This window comes from Hippocampus guttulatus, chromosome 1 (genome assembly GCF_054856545.1).
Source record: "Hippocampus guttulatus isolate MCC_2025c chromosome 1, RoL_Hgut_1.0, whole genome shotgun sequence".
NCBI classification, from domain to species: domain Eukaryota; kingdom Metazoa; phylum Chordata; class Actinopteri; order Syngnathiformes; family Syngnathidae; genus Hippocampus; species Hippocampus guttulatus.
The window spans coordinates 6,463,621-6,480,086 of record NC_141261.1 but is presented as its reverse complement, the minus strand read 5'-3'; the positions used below and the strand labels follow the sequence as shown (position 1 = coordinate 6,480,086).

The window sequence follows — 16,466 nt, the reverse complement described above, 5'->3', positions numbered from 1 at the left end:
TCGAGAACCGAAATTCGGTCGTCATCCGAGGCATAAAAAACTTGAAATTTTGGGTCCAAAACCGATTTGGTCGAGAACAGAGGCGTTTGAAAACTGAGCTTTGATTGTATATTGATATCAAAACTCAAATGAAACGCCGGACATGCTTTGCTCTTATGCACATAAATACCCACCGCGCCCATAAGATGAGGAAGGATGAGTTGTATTGACCCTCTCGCTTAAATAATAAATAAAAAAAAAGGGAGCTTCTTTTTGAAAACATGATCCTCAGCTTCTTGCCTTCGGGATGAAATGACACCACTGTCTTTTTAATAAGAGCCAGAGATGTGGGCAGAGATACTTTATGGATGTGTAAGAAGAAAGAGCGGCTATGAAGACCGCTCTTAATCAAAGCATATCCCCACTCGTTCTCTCTCACTCTCGTTCTCAAGATACATTTTCCTCCTTTTTATTTCCTGCTCCTGTCAAGTCCTTTGGAGGTTTAGAGAGCATTAAGGCTTTGCTAACGAACACTTTGGGAAACTTTTTTTTATTTTTTAAAATATATAAATATATCTTATTTTCCCGGAGTATTTCAAAAGGAACTCTAATTTAGAACCATTCAAGAGCAAGTTTCAAATCAAGCATGAAATAGCGGCTCTCAATTTGGGAAAACTGATGAAAATCATGTAGTCATCCGCGGCGGCCGTTCGATGGCAGCCATCGTGGCACTCTAATTAGGTCGGAACAATGAAGCGCTGATCATCCTCGGGTCCTAAAGTAATGACCTCGCTGAGGTTAAGCAGAGCAGCTCAAAGGTTATGATCGGCCTCAACGGAACATGCAAAACAAAAATTCTAGCCTAACACAGCGCCCCAAACTTCGGGTATGCACCCAAGACCCGTCGCAGATCAGTTTTTATTGGGTAGCTGATTGTCAGAGTTGGTGAAAGCCCTCGTTGAATTAAATATATTGAAACTCAAATCACAAGCTAATGGAAGAAAATATTGAGGGATGAAATTGAGGGGCCATTTGGAAGGAGCAAAATGAGATGATTCTAGCCGCCAATTAAAGATATCTATCAGATAGCTATCACTGGAGAAAATCCCAGAGCATTTTAAATGGCGACGATAATGACAAAACTGAAGATAAGGGGGGGGGGGTGACAGATACACTGACAAGATAAAGATGCAGAGCAATGACATTTTAGCGCCATTGTGGTGAGACAGCATCTCGAAAGTCAGGATGATTGCGTGTGGCTTTTGTGACTGTTTGTTCTGAAGGTTGAAATGCACAAGCAAGTTTTTAAATCATCCGTACCAGTGGGGCAAGTTCTTTTTTTGGGTTAGCATTGGAAATAAGGTGACAAATTGCATTTCTTCTTAGCATCTCAATTATAGTGATGAGAAAGTGTATGTGTATATAGCGGAAGTCGGCATCTATGACGGTGTCCATTTTTGTGATCCACATTATGATTTAATATATGATATTGTATGCGGGCGGCCCGGTGTCCAGTGGTTAACGCGTCGACCTCACAGTACAGAAAGGTACCGGGTTCAATTCCAGCTCCAGCCTCCCTGTGTGGATTTTGCATGTTCTCCCCGTGCCTCTGTGGGTTTTCTCCGGGTACTCCGGTTTCCTCCCACATCCCAGAAACATGCACGGCAGACTGATTGAACACTCTAAATCACAGGCGTCAAACTCAAGGCCTGGGGGCCAGATCCGGGCCTGCCAGGTCATTTTATGTGGCCCGCGAAAGCAAATGTGTAATAAATAACGTTGAGATTTTACAATAATTTTGTTACCCACTTTACACTCACTTGAACAATAATTGAACAAACTATTATAATTGACTTGACTGATATCAAAACAAGTAATCTATTAATTTGTTGTGTACAGGTAATAATTTTGTTTTTTCACTGTCATAGTGGCCCTCCGAGGGAAAACGTAACTCCAAATCGGCCCGCGACTAAAATGAGTTTGACGCTGTCATGTTTCAGTTTGTGACCAACAGGTGGCACTGTAGGGCTCTCCCTGCAGCTGCACACCTGTTGGTCGTTAGGCAATTAGTGGCACAAAAGGACTCCAGCCCGACCATTCATTGTCGGGTCATTGTTGCTGTTGGCTACTGTCATGTTTGTTTGTTGCTGTTTGTTTGGTGCTCTTTGCTGCTGTCATGTTTGTTGGTCATGTTTCTGTTATTGATAGTTTTGAGCTTCAGTCATGGGTTTTGTTTGATACTTTGGATTAGTTTTGTTGTTAGGACTTTGTTTTTTTAGGATTTAGATTTCTCTGTTTTAATACAATTTGTCTAGTCCACCCCGCTCCTCCCTCTTGCCTGCTTTTTGGGGTCCACCACCACCTCCCTATGTGACAGACACCCCTGCTTTACATTGAGTGAGTGTGAGCGTGGATGGTTGTTCATCTCTGTGGGCCCTGCGATTGGCTGGCAACCGGTTCAGGGTGTCTCCCGCCTATTGCTCGAAGACAGCTGGGATAGGCTCCAGCACCCGCCGCGACCCTTGTGAGGACAAAGCGGATCGCAAAATGGATGGATGGATATTATATGCTTAAGCGGAGGTCGGCGGTCTACTGAGTGCAAGCAGACCTTTGTCAGTTTTTCAATAACGCTTGAATGATCCCGACAGTCAATGGCAGATGGACTGATGTGGTTACATTTTTTTTTTTAAATTCGATTAACTACATCCAACGCTCGACGAATGACGTGATTGCGAGCAATGACATGGAAATAAGTCAGTAATATTGTCACACAGAAGGTTTAAATCACTGAAACCACAGAGCAGACATTCTCAGTCGGTGGCCACGCCGTCAATGGTGATTCCAAACTCTGTCATTCAAGAGGGAAAAAAAAATATCTGAGTGTTATAGTTTCAAGATTTCTAGACATGATTTTCACCAAATGCCACAGCGATACAACCGCAATTCAATGTGATGCAATAAAAATGTTGTCAGAACAGCCCATTTAAAATATCCATTGGTTAATTTAAGGGTGTGGAAAAAAAATGATCTGAGATTATAAGTGTCCACTGTTGAAGTTGAGATCTCTCGTTTTACTATTTCATACATTTGTGCTTAACTTCATTTTACTCGTATGACAGTTCACATTGTGCCCGCAAAAGAAACTCATCACAATACCATCAGCATATTTTTATGCTTTGTACGCTGTTACAAATGTATGTCATAGATTCTTTATAGAGTTGTCTGAAGATGGGCGGGATGTTGTTTTGAAATCTGAACACATTGGAGCAGCGTTCTGAAACGGATTGTGACCCACCTCAGGGATTGTATTAAGGCGAGATACATCCGCGCTACTTTACGGCTAGTTTTAGCATGTTTTGTTCAAAAGTAGTTTACGAAGTGAGGAAAATACACTTCAAAGCTCTTCGTGGTGATACCTTACGAGACTTAGTTACGAGATGACTGATGACAACTGAGAAGAATCAAGAGTAAGGAGAGATGGATAATGTCTTCCTCAAAAAGTGGGGCAGAGGGGCTTTGGAATATGGGGGGCAATTACTGCGATCGTCTCCCATCTCATCCAAAGCCCAGGCATCCAGGAGGCAGGTGGGTTGGTCTATTCGGATGGGGATCAGCTCTGCTCTCTCAACCACTGTTTGCCACTGCAAAGTTTATGAATGCTTCATTAGGGACAGCAAGTTGTCAGCAACATGCTGGTGTGAGCTGGTTCCCTGCTGACATGGAATCAACAGCAGCCTGTGTGTGTGTGTGCGTGTGTGTCCGTGTGGAGACTGATTGGCATTGCATGTGTCCTTTAAAGGTGTGTGATGATGAGTTTGCAATGCGCATAAATGTGCTATTGTGCATGCATGCGAATGAGTGGGCTGCTTCCTGTAGTGCAGGCGCAGAGATGGAAGGGGGAAGATGGGGTGACTGGAGCGGGGGGAAGGGGGGTGGGAGCTAATCAAATGCAATGATGCGATGTGGGAGAACTTGGCAGTGTGAGTTCTAATCAAGAACCCCCAACCTTCCAGCAGCAGGGGAAGAAGAGAGGAAAGTGGCTACAAAGGTGACAGTGACATGAAGGAGAGGGAGTCTTTTGAAAAACACGGTATAAAAAGGAAAGTGAACATTCACAGATGCTCACTGGGGGGGGGAAGAAAATTCTCTCTCTCTCTCTCTCTCTCCATCTCCATAATAAAAACTTTGTTAGCCGTACATATGTATTAAAACATATAACATTATTTACAAAAATGTATTATCAAGTGTTCATATTAATATGAAAAAACATACATCACTCAGTCGTAACTTCAGCAATAAATGACAAAGGTGTATTGTGACACCGTCCCATACGAATTTGGGAAATGAAAACAACACAATCTTATTTTCATCGTTTGACAAAGTTATGATGACACGTATTTTGCTATGTTAGAATCTTACTGCTTTGGATTTGAGTTTGCTTATATAACATGATGAGCTGAGTACAATATTTTCTTCGGCCTTTCTCAATATCTCTTATTGAGGCTGCTCCTTCTTTTGGAATAAGTACCACAAAAATTTTTTTAATTAAATGCATGCCCAGAGATTACGCTTTAATGACTGCTATACTGAGATATGATTTTTTTTTAATACAGCCCATTTATTAGACCTTATTAGATTGTGCTGGTGGTCTTAATGTTTTGCTCGGTTGGCCAACATGAATTTTTCAACATATTAAAAAATAATAATAATTAAACATGGAAAAGGTACTGAACTTTTTTTTCTGCAAACTGTTTGTTTTTGCTTATAATCTTAATTGTTATTCCTGCTATCCATTACCAACGAGATCCAACTAAAAGTACAAACGCTATTTGTTTTGGCATTGACAGAATCTATTTCGAATTATTATGCTACTTGTTAATTTTTGGTTGCTTAATCAATCAATTAATTTTGTTTTTCATGACCGTTTTTACAATGTCCAACTCAAGTGTGCTTTTTAATGAACTCTTGCAGTTTGGGACAATTACCATTTGTTATCACATCAAAAATGATTTTTAGGTATTCATGATACATTTTATAAGTTTTATTCCAAAAACATTATTCGAAAGTGGAAAGACAATCACGTAAAAAAAAAAAAAAAGTGGGAATGTGAAGACTTTACACGTTCGAACGCAAAGGCAAGATTCAATTTGAAGCAATTAAGAATGTATTTAATGACAGTATTCAATCATTTATAGTTTTATTAGAGCTATGTTCCTGTGGAAACAGTGAACCAGAGCCCATTTTCATTCAGTCAATTCAATGAAATTCGAATGAACAAACTGAGACAAAAGAGAGACTCAAATGATGTCAGAGCTTGGGATGAAGCAATGAAAGTTAATGTTAAGGCTGAAGGAGAAAATGTGGAGAAAGGATGTGGAGCAATGTAAGAGGTAATAAGACTGAAAGGTGCAGAAAAGAGATAAGGGAAAGGGTCAGGGTGCTGTTGAAGAGGACAAACTCTGAAGAAATAAACAAAATTAATGTGTGGAAAAAAAGTAAATACAGACGATGACGTGAATCCAAAAGAGAGAATGGGGGGAGTCGGCCGAAACGACGAGAAGGCCAAAGGGTTAATATTGCTTCATCTTTCTCAACACAAGGCCCACTAGAGGATAATTCTCCATGTTTGATGTCGTTCTTCAAACAGTCCCACTGAACTGAGACCCCCTTTTTTTTTTCACTCACTTTGCTGGGTTGCCCTTGAGAATGCAGGGCGAACCATAAAATCTTCTCATCATTCATCATTTCCAAAACAAAGCATGCCGGCATATGTTTCTCCAATTTCATTTCACTCGCAACTTCAACTTTTGAGGGTAAAAGCGTCGACAGCAACAAGAGTGATAATTACATCTGCTGAGGAATAGGTTTGGGAAATAATTTGGTAAACCTCAGTGCACGGGAATGGTGGTATGGAGACCACCGATAATAGGGTACACAAATCGTATAATTACAACTGGAGGGTGGCTTCCCATTAAGATATTAAAATGACCCATTGGTAGTGCAGCCAAGTATTGGCCACTTATATATACACAGCACAAAATCCATCCATTCATCCATTTTCTAATCCGCTTCTCTTCACAAGGGTGTGCTGGAGCCTATCCCAGTCGTCATAAGGCAGTAGGCGGGGGACACCCTGAACCGGTTGCCAGCCAATCGCAGGGCACACAGAGACGAACAACCATCCACGCTCACACTCACACCTCGGGACAATTTAGAGTATTCAATCAGCCTGCCATGCAGGTTTTTGGAATGTGGGAGGCAACCAGAGTACCCGGAGAAAACCCACGCAGGCACGGGGAGAACATGCAAACTCCACACAGGGAGGTCGGAGCCGAAATCGAACCCTGCACCTCTGCACTGTGAGGCCAGCGCACTAACCGCCCTTCTAAAGTCTTTGCAAACCATTAATGCACACTTATGACCATCACTATAATAATCCCATTCCAAGCCATTACACATAGAGGTACTCCATATGAATGCATTATAGGCTACACAAAACTGGAGCAGTATAATTCCAAGAAATACACCCACAGTTGCAATCTTTAGTCTGTTTCTACGCTGGCACGTATGCAGATAGTCGCCGTGTCTTACAGCAGTTTGCATTGTGTGGATTGCATGCTTGTATAGGGGACTTCAAACACAAATGTATATTTAATCTGCGAGTGTGTGCCCACATACGGGTAGTACTGCTGTATTCATACCATATATAGCGTATTGACACACACGCACGAACACAGTGTTAGTTTGGCCAAGATCTGGTTATGAATACCAAGAGAAAAAAAAAAAGAAATCAACACCTTGGGGAAATGAGAGCAGGGAAATGGAGTTGGATACCATGACCCCGTGGCTCTCTTTGTGTTAGTGTGAGCGTGCATAAATGTGCTAAATAATCCCCCAAGAGAGATTTGATTAGTCTGTGTTTTTGTATATCTGGGCAATTGTGCAATGCGCGTTACTGCTTATGACAGCAGCAGCAAGACACGAGGAGATGGTATCTTTCAGAGGCAAAGGAGGAGGAAGGGAGTGAAGAAAATTGATCGGACGAGTTGAGCGCTAATCTGCATTTGTAATTTCTGCTATCAAGATTTTTCTGGAGTTTTGCTCAGAATCACGTCACAGGATACTGACTGACCTTTTGTAGACCTTTCTCCAGTCTGGAGATTTTCAAGGCTTCTAATATATGCTAATGTTATGTTTGTCTGATAATAAGAAGAAGGCCTTCAGTCACGGACATGTCTGGATGACTAACTTAAGTTTTGTAGCGACAGTGTCTCGTCAACGAAAACTCACATACGTCACGTCATATTTTAGTCATCAAAGAACCACGTTTAGCTCGTCATTGTCTCATTTTCGTCATGCAAAAAAGGGGCGTTAACGAAATAATTTCATCATTGTGGACAAAAACAAAACTGGTCCAACTCTCCGTAGTAGCATTTTATTTGAAGGTGCCTTTCTTGGCACTCAAGGACATTGTATAATGCCTCATTATATTTAATGAAATAACAAAATTGGAATGAGAGTGAAAAAACCCCAGAAAGGGGCAGATCAAAAATGATCGGTCGAGTAGGCAGTTTTAAACAGGTGTGTTTAGAGCAATGATACAAATTGAGTGAAAGAGTCTCCTCCTAAGTGCCACCGTCGTCTTGGTTCATGCATTCATATGTTTGCCATGTGTGCAATCAGAGGGGGAACAGATGCAAACTGCACTCTGATGTCAAACTGAGCGTGGGCTTGTTTGTGCTGGTATGTCATCGGCGCAATATCCTTTTGTGACGGGGACGTCAAGACAAAGCAAACTGCAGGTGCAAATGAAGAGCAATTACGGGCAATGACAGCAGCCGCAGTTCATTCACTCTTTGTGGATTCGGGCCCAGAGTGATGCATCTCCGCCATCTAGCAGAGGGTGTTACCAAACCAATAACACAAGTGGGGAGAAGAGGGTACAAAAGAGAGCACTCGTGTCAGATACAAAGCTGAGAGACACTTTGGCTTGGAGGTTTCCTGACCTTAGCGCTCTTCGCCTTAGCTCGTTTAGAAGGGGATGAATCTGCGCTTTCTACAGCCCAGTTAAAAAAAAGAAAAGAAAATCAGACCAAAAACAGAAAACCAAGAAAAGCAACCGACGTAGCAACTTGGCTGATTTCAGGCTCCTTCACTTTACAAGTTCAGGTGCAAAACTAACATTTTTGTGTCCCCTCGAATCAGTCTGTGTTTAGCTGCAGGTACTGAAGATCGTGTTGTTCCCAAAATCTTTCATCTGCATGCTCTCTGTAATACGGAATGGGTGCAGCACACGGAACGACACAACCTGACTTGACTGAACTTTCGCGCAGTGTGTAAATAGTGTTACAGTGAAACTCCTCTACAACGAAATCATGTTTGCAGCAAGAAATTTTTCACAACAGGGGGGTTTTCACTGTAGCAAATTTGATCTCAGATGTAAACACACACACACACACACACAACCGTATGTGTACACGCACACACAAACGTATGTGTGCTCTATTTTTATTCCAATGGTGCATAAGTATAAGCATACACTTATTTGACACTTCATATAGTGAGTGTAGAAAGAAGTAAAGGAAAAGAAATTGCGAAATTTACGATCAGCATTCACTTTCACTTACATCAATTTCTTGGATTTTGCTTCCTCCGTCTTTCATTTTGATCACTTTTAGCCTCTCTTCCAGCGTCAGAGCTCTTCTTGTTTTAGCTGCTTGACATCCAAAGGTCTGTTTTGTAGCCAATTTAGCAATGCAACGTTCTTGCTGCATCTGAAACTAACAATAACAAATACTTCCTGGACTACTGCGCATGTGTAAACCAGTGTGGTGGTTGCTGTTGCTCTTGGATTAGACTTCGTTGTAGTGAATCTCGTTGCGAGGCAAGAGCAGAGAAAAAGATTTCGTATAACGCAACAGGGGTTTTTTTTTCATTGTATGGGGGTAGGACAGTGGGAATGGTGTTAATGCATGAAGATTTTTTCACACTCGGGGTATTTTCGCCCATGTAGGTTTTGTTGTAGAGGAGTTTCACTGTACAATGTCCACATGCTTGTGGTAAACTCGCCTCACTTGTGTGCGGGCAGCATGGGATCGGATCCCACTCTGTGACGGTGTGAATCTGGGTGTGTATGTTTGTTCGTCTCTATATGATACCCTGTGACTGGACTTGCGACCAGTTCAGGGGTTAGTCCGCCTTTCGCCTGAAATCAGCTGGGATAGGCTCCAGCAACCCCCGGCCATTGGTTTTAGAGCGATAGATCTATAACTCAATGAGTGATGGAGCATGCACTCATCGAGTGAGAAAGCAGGAGTAGGGTAGAAGGCACGCACGTACGAACGCTCGCTCGCACACACACACACACACACACACACACACACACACACACACACACACACACACACACACACACACACACACACACACAAAATCCCAATGTCATTCTCAGCCAACTTCATCCACATGCACACTTGCATTCTGCACTGCCTGCTGTGCTTACACAAAGCAAAAGCAAGGACGAATGAAAAGTCCCTGTTCCACAACAGTGGCTACACAAGATGACTTCTCCAGCAATTCCCGCTCTCTCTCTGGAAGAGAGAGTCACAGCACGTGCGGTCTGGGAAGGGGTACATTGTATATTCCTGGCGGTCAGAGCAGCCCCTTTTTCCCCAGACCGTAGTGAAGCTCCCTAATGTCAACCCCACATTACACAATTAATAAGGCTGAAAACAAAGAGGAGTTCATTTACAACAGGAGGTACAGTGCGGCCAACTTTGTCTCCTTTAAGCCGAGCTTTTTAAAAAAGGACTAGCAACATGAACTTCTGTTAAATAACAGACAATATGAGTGGATTCATTCTCACGTCGGTTTTTGCATGATAAGAAAGTTATCCAGTTGAAGGCAATCACGGAGTCAGCCGCGCTGAACATTGCCAAAGACATGATGTGCATTGACATCAAATGCAAACGCAATGATTTAGTGACGTGGTAACTTTGGAGTGCAGATATGCAAATATTCTACCAAGGTCGCTTTGCCTTACATGCATAATTCTACATGAGGAAAGACCATCAGAGAGCTGGAGGTGCCGGGTTACAGCGAAGCCATGCATTGACAGCTTCTTAACATTTACAGTGTGATTGGATTGTACTAATAAGAAGTACTTTTCACATGTTCCCGAAAAAATAAGAAATAAGTACAGGGGAACCTCAACATAACAAACAACTGGGACTAGGGGTCTCCCGTGAAAGATGACTGTGCAACAAAGTATTATACAATAAAAAAATATTGCTTTGTTATTTTCGTAGCCTAAACATTTCCAGTACAGTGTAACATTAATTTAAGTATTGATTAAAAAAAAATCCTGTAACTCTTTAAAAAGTTTATCCAAACTGTGTACTATACTGTGCCAAAATCAAAGATGGCATACCCGAGAGATGATTAGCGCCCGAGTTAAAAACAGCCGTCGATACGAATCGGTAGACGCAACATGCTTCTTTCGAGCTGCGCGCTTACGGCGATGCTAGGCTAATGTCCATGCTTTGTATTACCTTTTCCTTTTCGTCAATTGAGTCATGTCGGGATCTGTTGAGCAGCATCAGTGTCTATCTAACTTTTTTATGTCACACAAATCCACGAATGAGAAAAATATAAAGTAATTCTGGCACATCACTATATTCTTAATTTGAAACTTTATAATATAGACAATACTTTTCCATTAAATAATAAAAGATCAGGGGCATTTCATTTTGGATGTTTTTTTTTTCTTCAACTTGGCTTTTTCCAGCTCTCCATTGAGTGCCGTTGGCTTCTCGTTGTTATCAGGTACTCACTTTAAACGGAGCCTCTCCTTTTAATTTTGATCATATCTGAGGCCATTTATCTTTTAACCACGTGACCGTCAAGATGTGAAAACGAGACAATTTTGACTGAAGAACAAAATGAGGATAATGAAGAAGCTTGCCCTGAACTGGTCCGAACCATTAAGAAGCGGACGATATAAATACAGTATTAGATGGACAAGTGAGGGCGAGCAGAAGCCCTCATCTCAAAAATAAGAAAAAAAAAGTGGCCCACAGGAGAGGACGAACACGTTAAATGTTCTAATAGCCTCTTTGGTGAGATGAGTGAGATGCTCAGTGAATGTGATGATTTGCCCACTTGTCAGCTTCAGGGGAGTGTGCAGTCAGAGCGGCTATGTTACCATGACAGTGATGACAGTGAGGTAGAAAACCAAACACGAGTTGTTATATACAGCTGCCTTTCTAAAGGGTGACACATGACTGAGGTTTTTATAAGCGGAACGGTTGTCAACAGCTGACCTGATAGTAGAAGGGGAAAAAAAATGATGGCGTCGGAATTGCCTGCCTACAATATGGAGAATGTTGCATATTATAATTCCTCCCAAAACGTGTCATGCTTTCTTTCCTCAACTGCTTCAATTTACTTTATTCAGAGTTCAGTCATTATTTAACTTAGTTCCGATTATTTTCATTTCAAGATAAATAAATGAAATTCTTCGTCGGCACGGTGGTCGACTGGTTAGCACGTCGGCCTCACAGTGTAGAGGTGCAGGGTTCAATTCCAGCTCCGGGCTTCCTGTGTGTAGTGTGCATGTTCAACCCGTGCCTGCGTGGGTTTTCTCCGGGTACTCTGGTTTCCGATTGGCCAACTAATTCTTAAATTTAGTTGATGTGCTGTGCAAAAATCCCGAGACTCTGCCGCACAAATCCTACATTTTGCTATCATTTGGTTATGTTTACATTTGGACATTAAGGTCGGGGGAAATTATTTAGGGCTAATGCTTTAATAGTCGATTTTTCTGATGATTATTTTGTCGATTGTTGGATTAATTTGATGAAAACATGTTATATTTTGGAAAATGAACATTTTCTTTAATCTAATTTTTGTTACAAACAGGAAATGATTTCAAGTTGACAAGGCAGAGAACGCCGAAATTACGATTCAGTTCTTGGTTTGGACCGTGACATGTCAGAAAATTGCCAAAAATGCTCAAAAAAGCAAAAGCAGATGCTTCTAAATGTTTTATTTTTAAATGTAATAATTTTATTCTCTGCTTTTCAGAGGCAGACATTCTGAGGAGTTGGAACGTTTTAAATTAAACAAGGTATTTTACAGATTAATCGATTAGCAAAACATTGATATCTATTCACTTGGTCATCGATTAGTAGTTGACGAATAAATCAATCATTGCTCTTGCAATATAATTACAATAATTTTGCTGTTTTGTCCACAAAAAAAAACCCTGGAAGCACAAAAAGGTGTATTTAAGGCACCTTACATATGTTCTGCTTCTAAACATAAATGTGACGATGTGTGGAAAAGTGCACGTCTTCTTTGGTGACTGCGCTGCAGAAAAGACTGACTAGTTGATTTGAATCAGACATGACAGCTTCTCAGAAATCTTGCCACTTCATTTACCTCCATGAAAACCTGCCAAACACTTTCGAACCGGCATATGAGAACATTTGACAATTTAATCCAACTGACAGGCTACTTGGAATACACCCCAGTCCGTCAGATTGTTCACCTTGTGCACACTCCGTATTCTACAATCCTGATCTACGCTGCTGATGCGGCCCGAAAGGCTATAATCTCCGGCAGAGTGACCCATCTTGAGCTAAGAAGCGCTTGGCGTCACATGACCTCCAAGTAACACTTATTTTTACTTTCTCACACAAATACGCAGAGACAAACATCGGCAGTGGGACTATTGGTGAATTCAAGGGAAATTAGATTGATGGCAACTGGTCAGCAAATTAGGGAAACCTACTCAAGTCAAACACAGATCATTTTTGTCGCTTTTTTTTTTTTTTCAAATTTCCCTTTCAGGAGCCATTGAAATAGACTGTCTATTGCAGCATTGTCTGCGTTTGCAAAACGGATTTAATGTGGCATAAAACAAACAGTTTGGAAAAGTATGGATGGATTTATGATGAACTAGTTAACTCGTATGTACACAAATATAGACTTGAATTTTGATTGCCCCGGCTTAAAGTTTTTCAAATCACGATCTGTCACTCGATCACTTTTTTTTTGCTTTGCTTTGTGTCACAAGATAGCCAAAAAAGCTTCAGATACAACACTGCTCGAGTGAACTGCGGAAAAAACTCGCTGGTGCAATTTACATTTCTTTTGAATGACAAAAAAAAAAAAAGGAAATACAAAAATGAAACACTTGCTGGCGGCTAAATTACGCTTTAGAAGACTAGTTGATTTGTTTAAATTCTCCTGTATTCTTTTTTAATATTCTTTTACACAATACAGTGCTATATTTGTTTGTGAAAAACAAATACTGTAATAGAAAAAGTAGTTGCCGTATTTGGGGCCTGAAGCAGATTAGCTTAATAGAATTTCAATTAATTTCAATGACAAACAATAGCTAACAATAGCGAACTGGAATTGAGACAAAATAAAATAAAATAAAATCTCAGATGTTGTTTATTTATTTATTTATTACAAAAGTCACATTGCTGACTTTCAAAATATTTTTTCTCTCCTTTTCGTGGAAAAAAGAATTTTTCACAATGCTTTTTGGATGTTTTCTTTGTTTTCCAGCCATATCTTTTTCCGGGATGGAGTTTTACAGGTAAAGGAAATATGTATGACTTGGTAGCACATACATCGGGTCAAAGTTGTTCAACGTGTAGGGAAAAAAAACCTGCTTTTGCAATTTGCAAATTTTCAGCACGATTGATTTCATGATTGCTTTCCACTGGGCCTTTATCCTGTTATACAGAAAGGAGTGTGAAAATGATTCTGCCCATGGGATTGCCTGTTTCTTCGATTAAATTAATGTCATTAGACACTTTTTTTAAAGTCACTGGGGCATTTAGAAAAATCATTAAACGTAGTCAAACCAAATGGATAATTTGGCAACATTGACTGCATTTGTAATGTAGCTACTCTGTTCACAGCCATGTTGTCAGTGTAAGCAGTGCACATCAGTTGAAATGAAAAGGTAACGTAAGTGAAGTATCGATTCACGTTCACCATGAAATGTCTTCAAAACCCCACCTGAGTTCTGTGAGGGTGGGGGTGGGGGGGCTTTGAGGCAATAAGGGCAGTCTGTTTTCCCTCCGCTCTAATTGTGACCTTTTAAAAACAAGCATTTTAATCCCTAAGTGAAATTCAGCAAGACAACCATCATCATTATCATCATGAGAATTGCTGTGCTTATTTATACTGTTTTCGCAGTGACCACATGCTGTTTGTTGCCTGCGGTAATTGTTCTGCTCCTGCTGCACAGGGGACACATGCAGATTTGGCTTTCAAGTCTTTTTTTATTTTTATTTTTTTTAGGCGGTGGTTCCTCAGTCATTGGTCGGCTCTTTCATCTCCATCTATGGTGAATGTTTCAGTTTACGCCCGTTTCAATGTTATTTCTAACCTCCCTCTTCCGTGGCCCTGCCGCTTCGGCCCGCCCATTCTTTGCCTCTTTTTATCTCCTTCCCTTCCTCTTCGCCTGCGGTGACCACTCACCGAGCTTGTTATTAGTAGCAGAAGCCAACCTGCAATGTAATCCTACCCTTGGAATAAGCGCCGGAACCACACTGGTTGGACCACGTGAGGCCGACAGAACATTGCAACGGTAGTCTCGGTGTGTTGAGGGTACATGTGGTGTCTCAGCTTTGGTTTTGTCTCCATAGTGGCGAAATATATGAAAAGGAGACTGGACAAGATTGAAAAGTTTGCTTTGTTGGGAGAAAGACAGAACTGCAAAGCTGTGCAGGTAGGACAGAGCGCAACGGGGATTCATTAAGATGACAATAACAAGCAATTAAGCGCCACTCAGAGACCTGTGGTGTGGGAGAAATCACAATATGTTCTCCCCCATCAAAAATGCCAGTTCTAAATCCACTGTTTTCACAATATTATTATTTTACTGCCTGAAATTAGATGCTATTTAATTTGACTTCCCATGTACAGGCCACACACGCATAATGTGGGCAGAAAGCTGTCTGTTAAAGAAACAGAAAGTGGAATAATATACAATGAAATATAAATTTGAAAAAAAAAAGGGCTGAATGGAAATCAGACGTTGCTTGACATTTGTGATCTAACAGAATTAGTCTTTCAGTTATGCGAAATGAACTTCGCACCTGTCAGCCAGTATTTTGGCAATCGTACCATTTTCCATAAATGCACGATGGTCAGCACGCCCCTGGTTCTTGTGCAATATTATATTACGGTATTAGGGTTTCAGTGTACCTACTTTTGTAGCCAGTAATTGTTCATACGCAGTCAAAATAATGAATACACGTACAGTACATAATGTAGCTTGTAATCAGGACAAGAGCGATTCTGTTGTTGCCAATGCAAACGTGCATGAACTAATGTAAAATATTGGTGGACGTTCCATGTTGCCTCAGTGTCCGCACAAATATTACTGTAGCACCGTATTTTCCGGATTATAAATTGTAGGTTTTTTTTTTTTTGGGGGCGGGGGCCGGTTCATTGTTTGGGCAAGGCTACGATTTATACTCTGGAGCGATTTATGTGTGAAATTCGTAACATATTATGATTATTTCACATGTTATTTTCACATTAAACCACAAGCGGGAGCTCTAGGCCTGTGCTGATAAATCAATTATGACATAAGCGACGTAGAAGAGGAAGCGCAGCATCTTCTGCCTTCGGAGTTGGCGGAGTTGTTTAAAACTGACAGAGAGGATGAAGATTTCATTGGATTTAGTGGTTTGGAATGATGGTTTTGTAAACTTGTTAGCATGTTCTTCATGCTATAGTTATCTGAATAACTCTTAATATGTTACGTGAACATACCAGGCACGTTCTCAGGTCATTGTTATGCGTCATGTACAGTATTGTTAGCATATCGTACACTCATTCAGCCTGTTGTTCTCTCTTTTATTTTAAATACACTTTCAAGATGACATGTCTGTTCTTGGTGTTTGATTTTATCAAATAAATGTCCCTAAAAAATGTGACTTATACTCCAGTGCGACATACAGTATGTTTTGTTTTTTTTCCTCGATATTATACATTTTATGGCTGGTGCGATTTACAATCCGGAAAATACGGTAACCACAAAATGACTTCTGTTAAATGCAAAGTTTTGGTTTGTCAATTGTTGGTCCGGCGGTGGTACTTACAGCATGGCCCCTTACGCAGCACCTTGATGCGTCGCTGGGTCTGGCACTGGGCTTTCTCCAGCTCGCACTCGTTGCTGTAGGTGGACGAATCGGAACCACACACAGGCGCCACCAAGGACGGACATTCACCTCTCTTGCAGACGCACTCTGCGTTGGCAGGGTCGTTCGGGTCTCGCTCACACACGGCGCCAAAGCCGCACAACTTCCCTCGGCAGCCTGAATAGGAGACAGGTCGGTCTTAGAAATGATTTGGTACAAATTCATATAATGAGCGATAGGGCCTTTGCAAAACATTACACATTACATATATGTCCTATAATCACCTACTGCAATAAAATACGATACTAAGGATAT

At 41.1% G+C, this 16,466-nt stretch overlaps 1 protein-coding gene across 4 annotated transcripts in view; it reads right to left on the bottom strand.

Moving 5' to 3' along the window:
- The window catches only part of agrn (agrin), a 250,841-nt gene that overhangs the window by 107,500 nt on the left and 126,875 nt on the right, over nucleotides 1-16,466 (bottom strand). For all 4 annotated transcript variants that reach the window (XM_086106411.1, XM_086106418.1, XM_086106427.1 and 1 more), the window contains one exon: nucleotides 16,113-16,328. In XM_086106411.1, coding sequence (XP_085962537.1) covers nucleotides 16,113-16,328 — 216 coding nt within the window. The remainder of the gene's footprint in view (nucleotides 1-16,112; nucleotides 16,329-16,466) is intronic.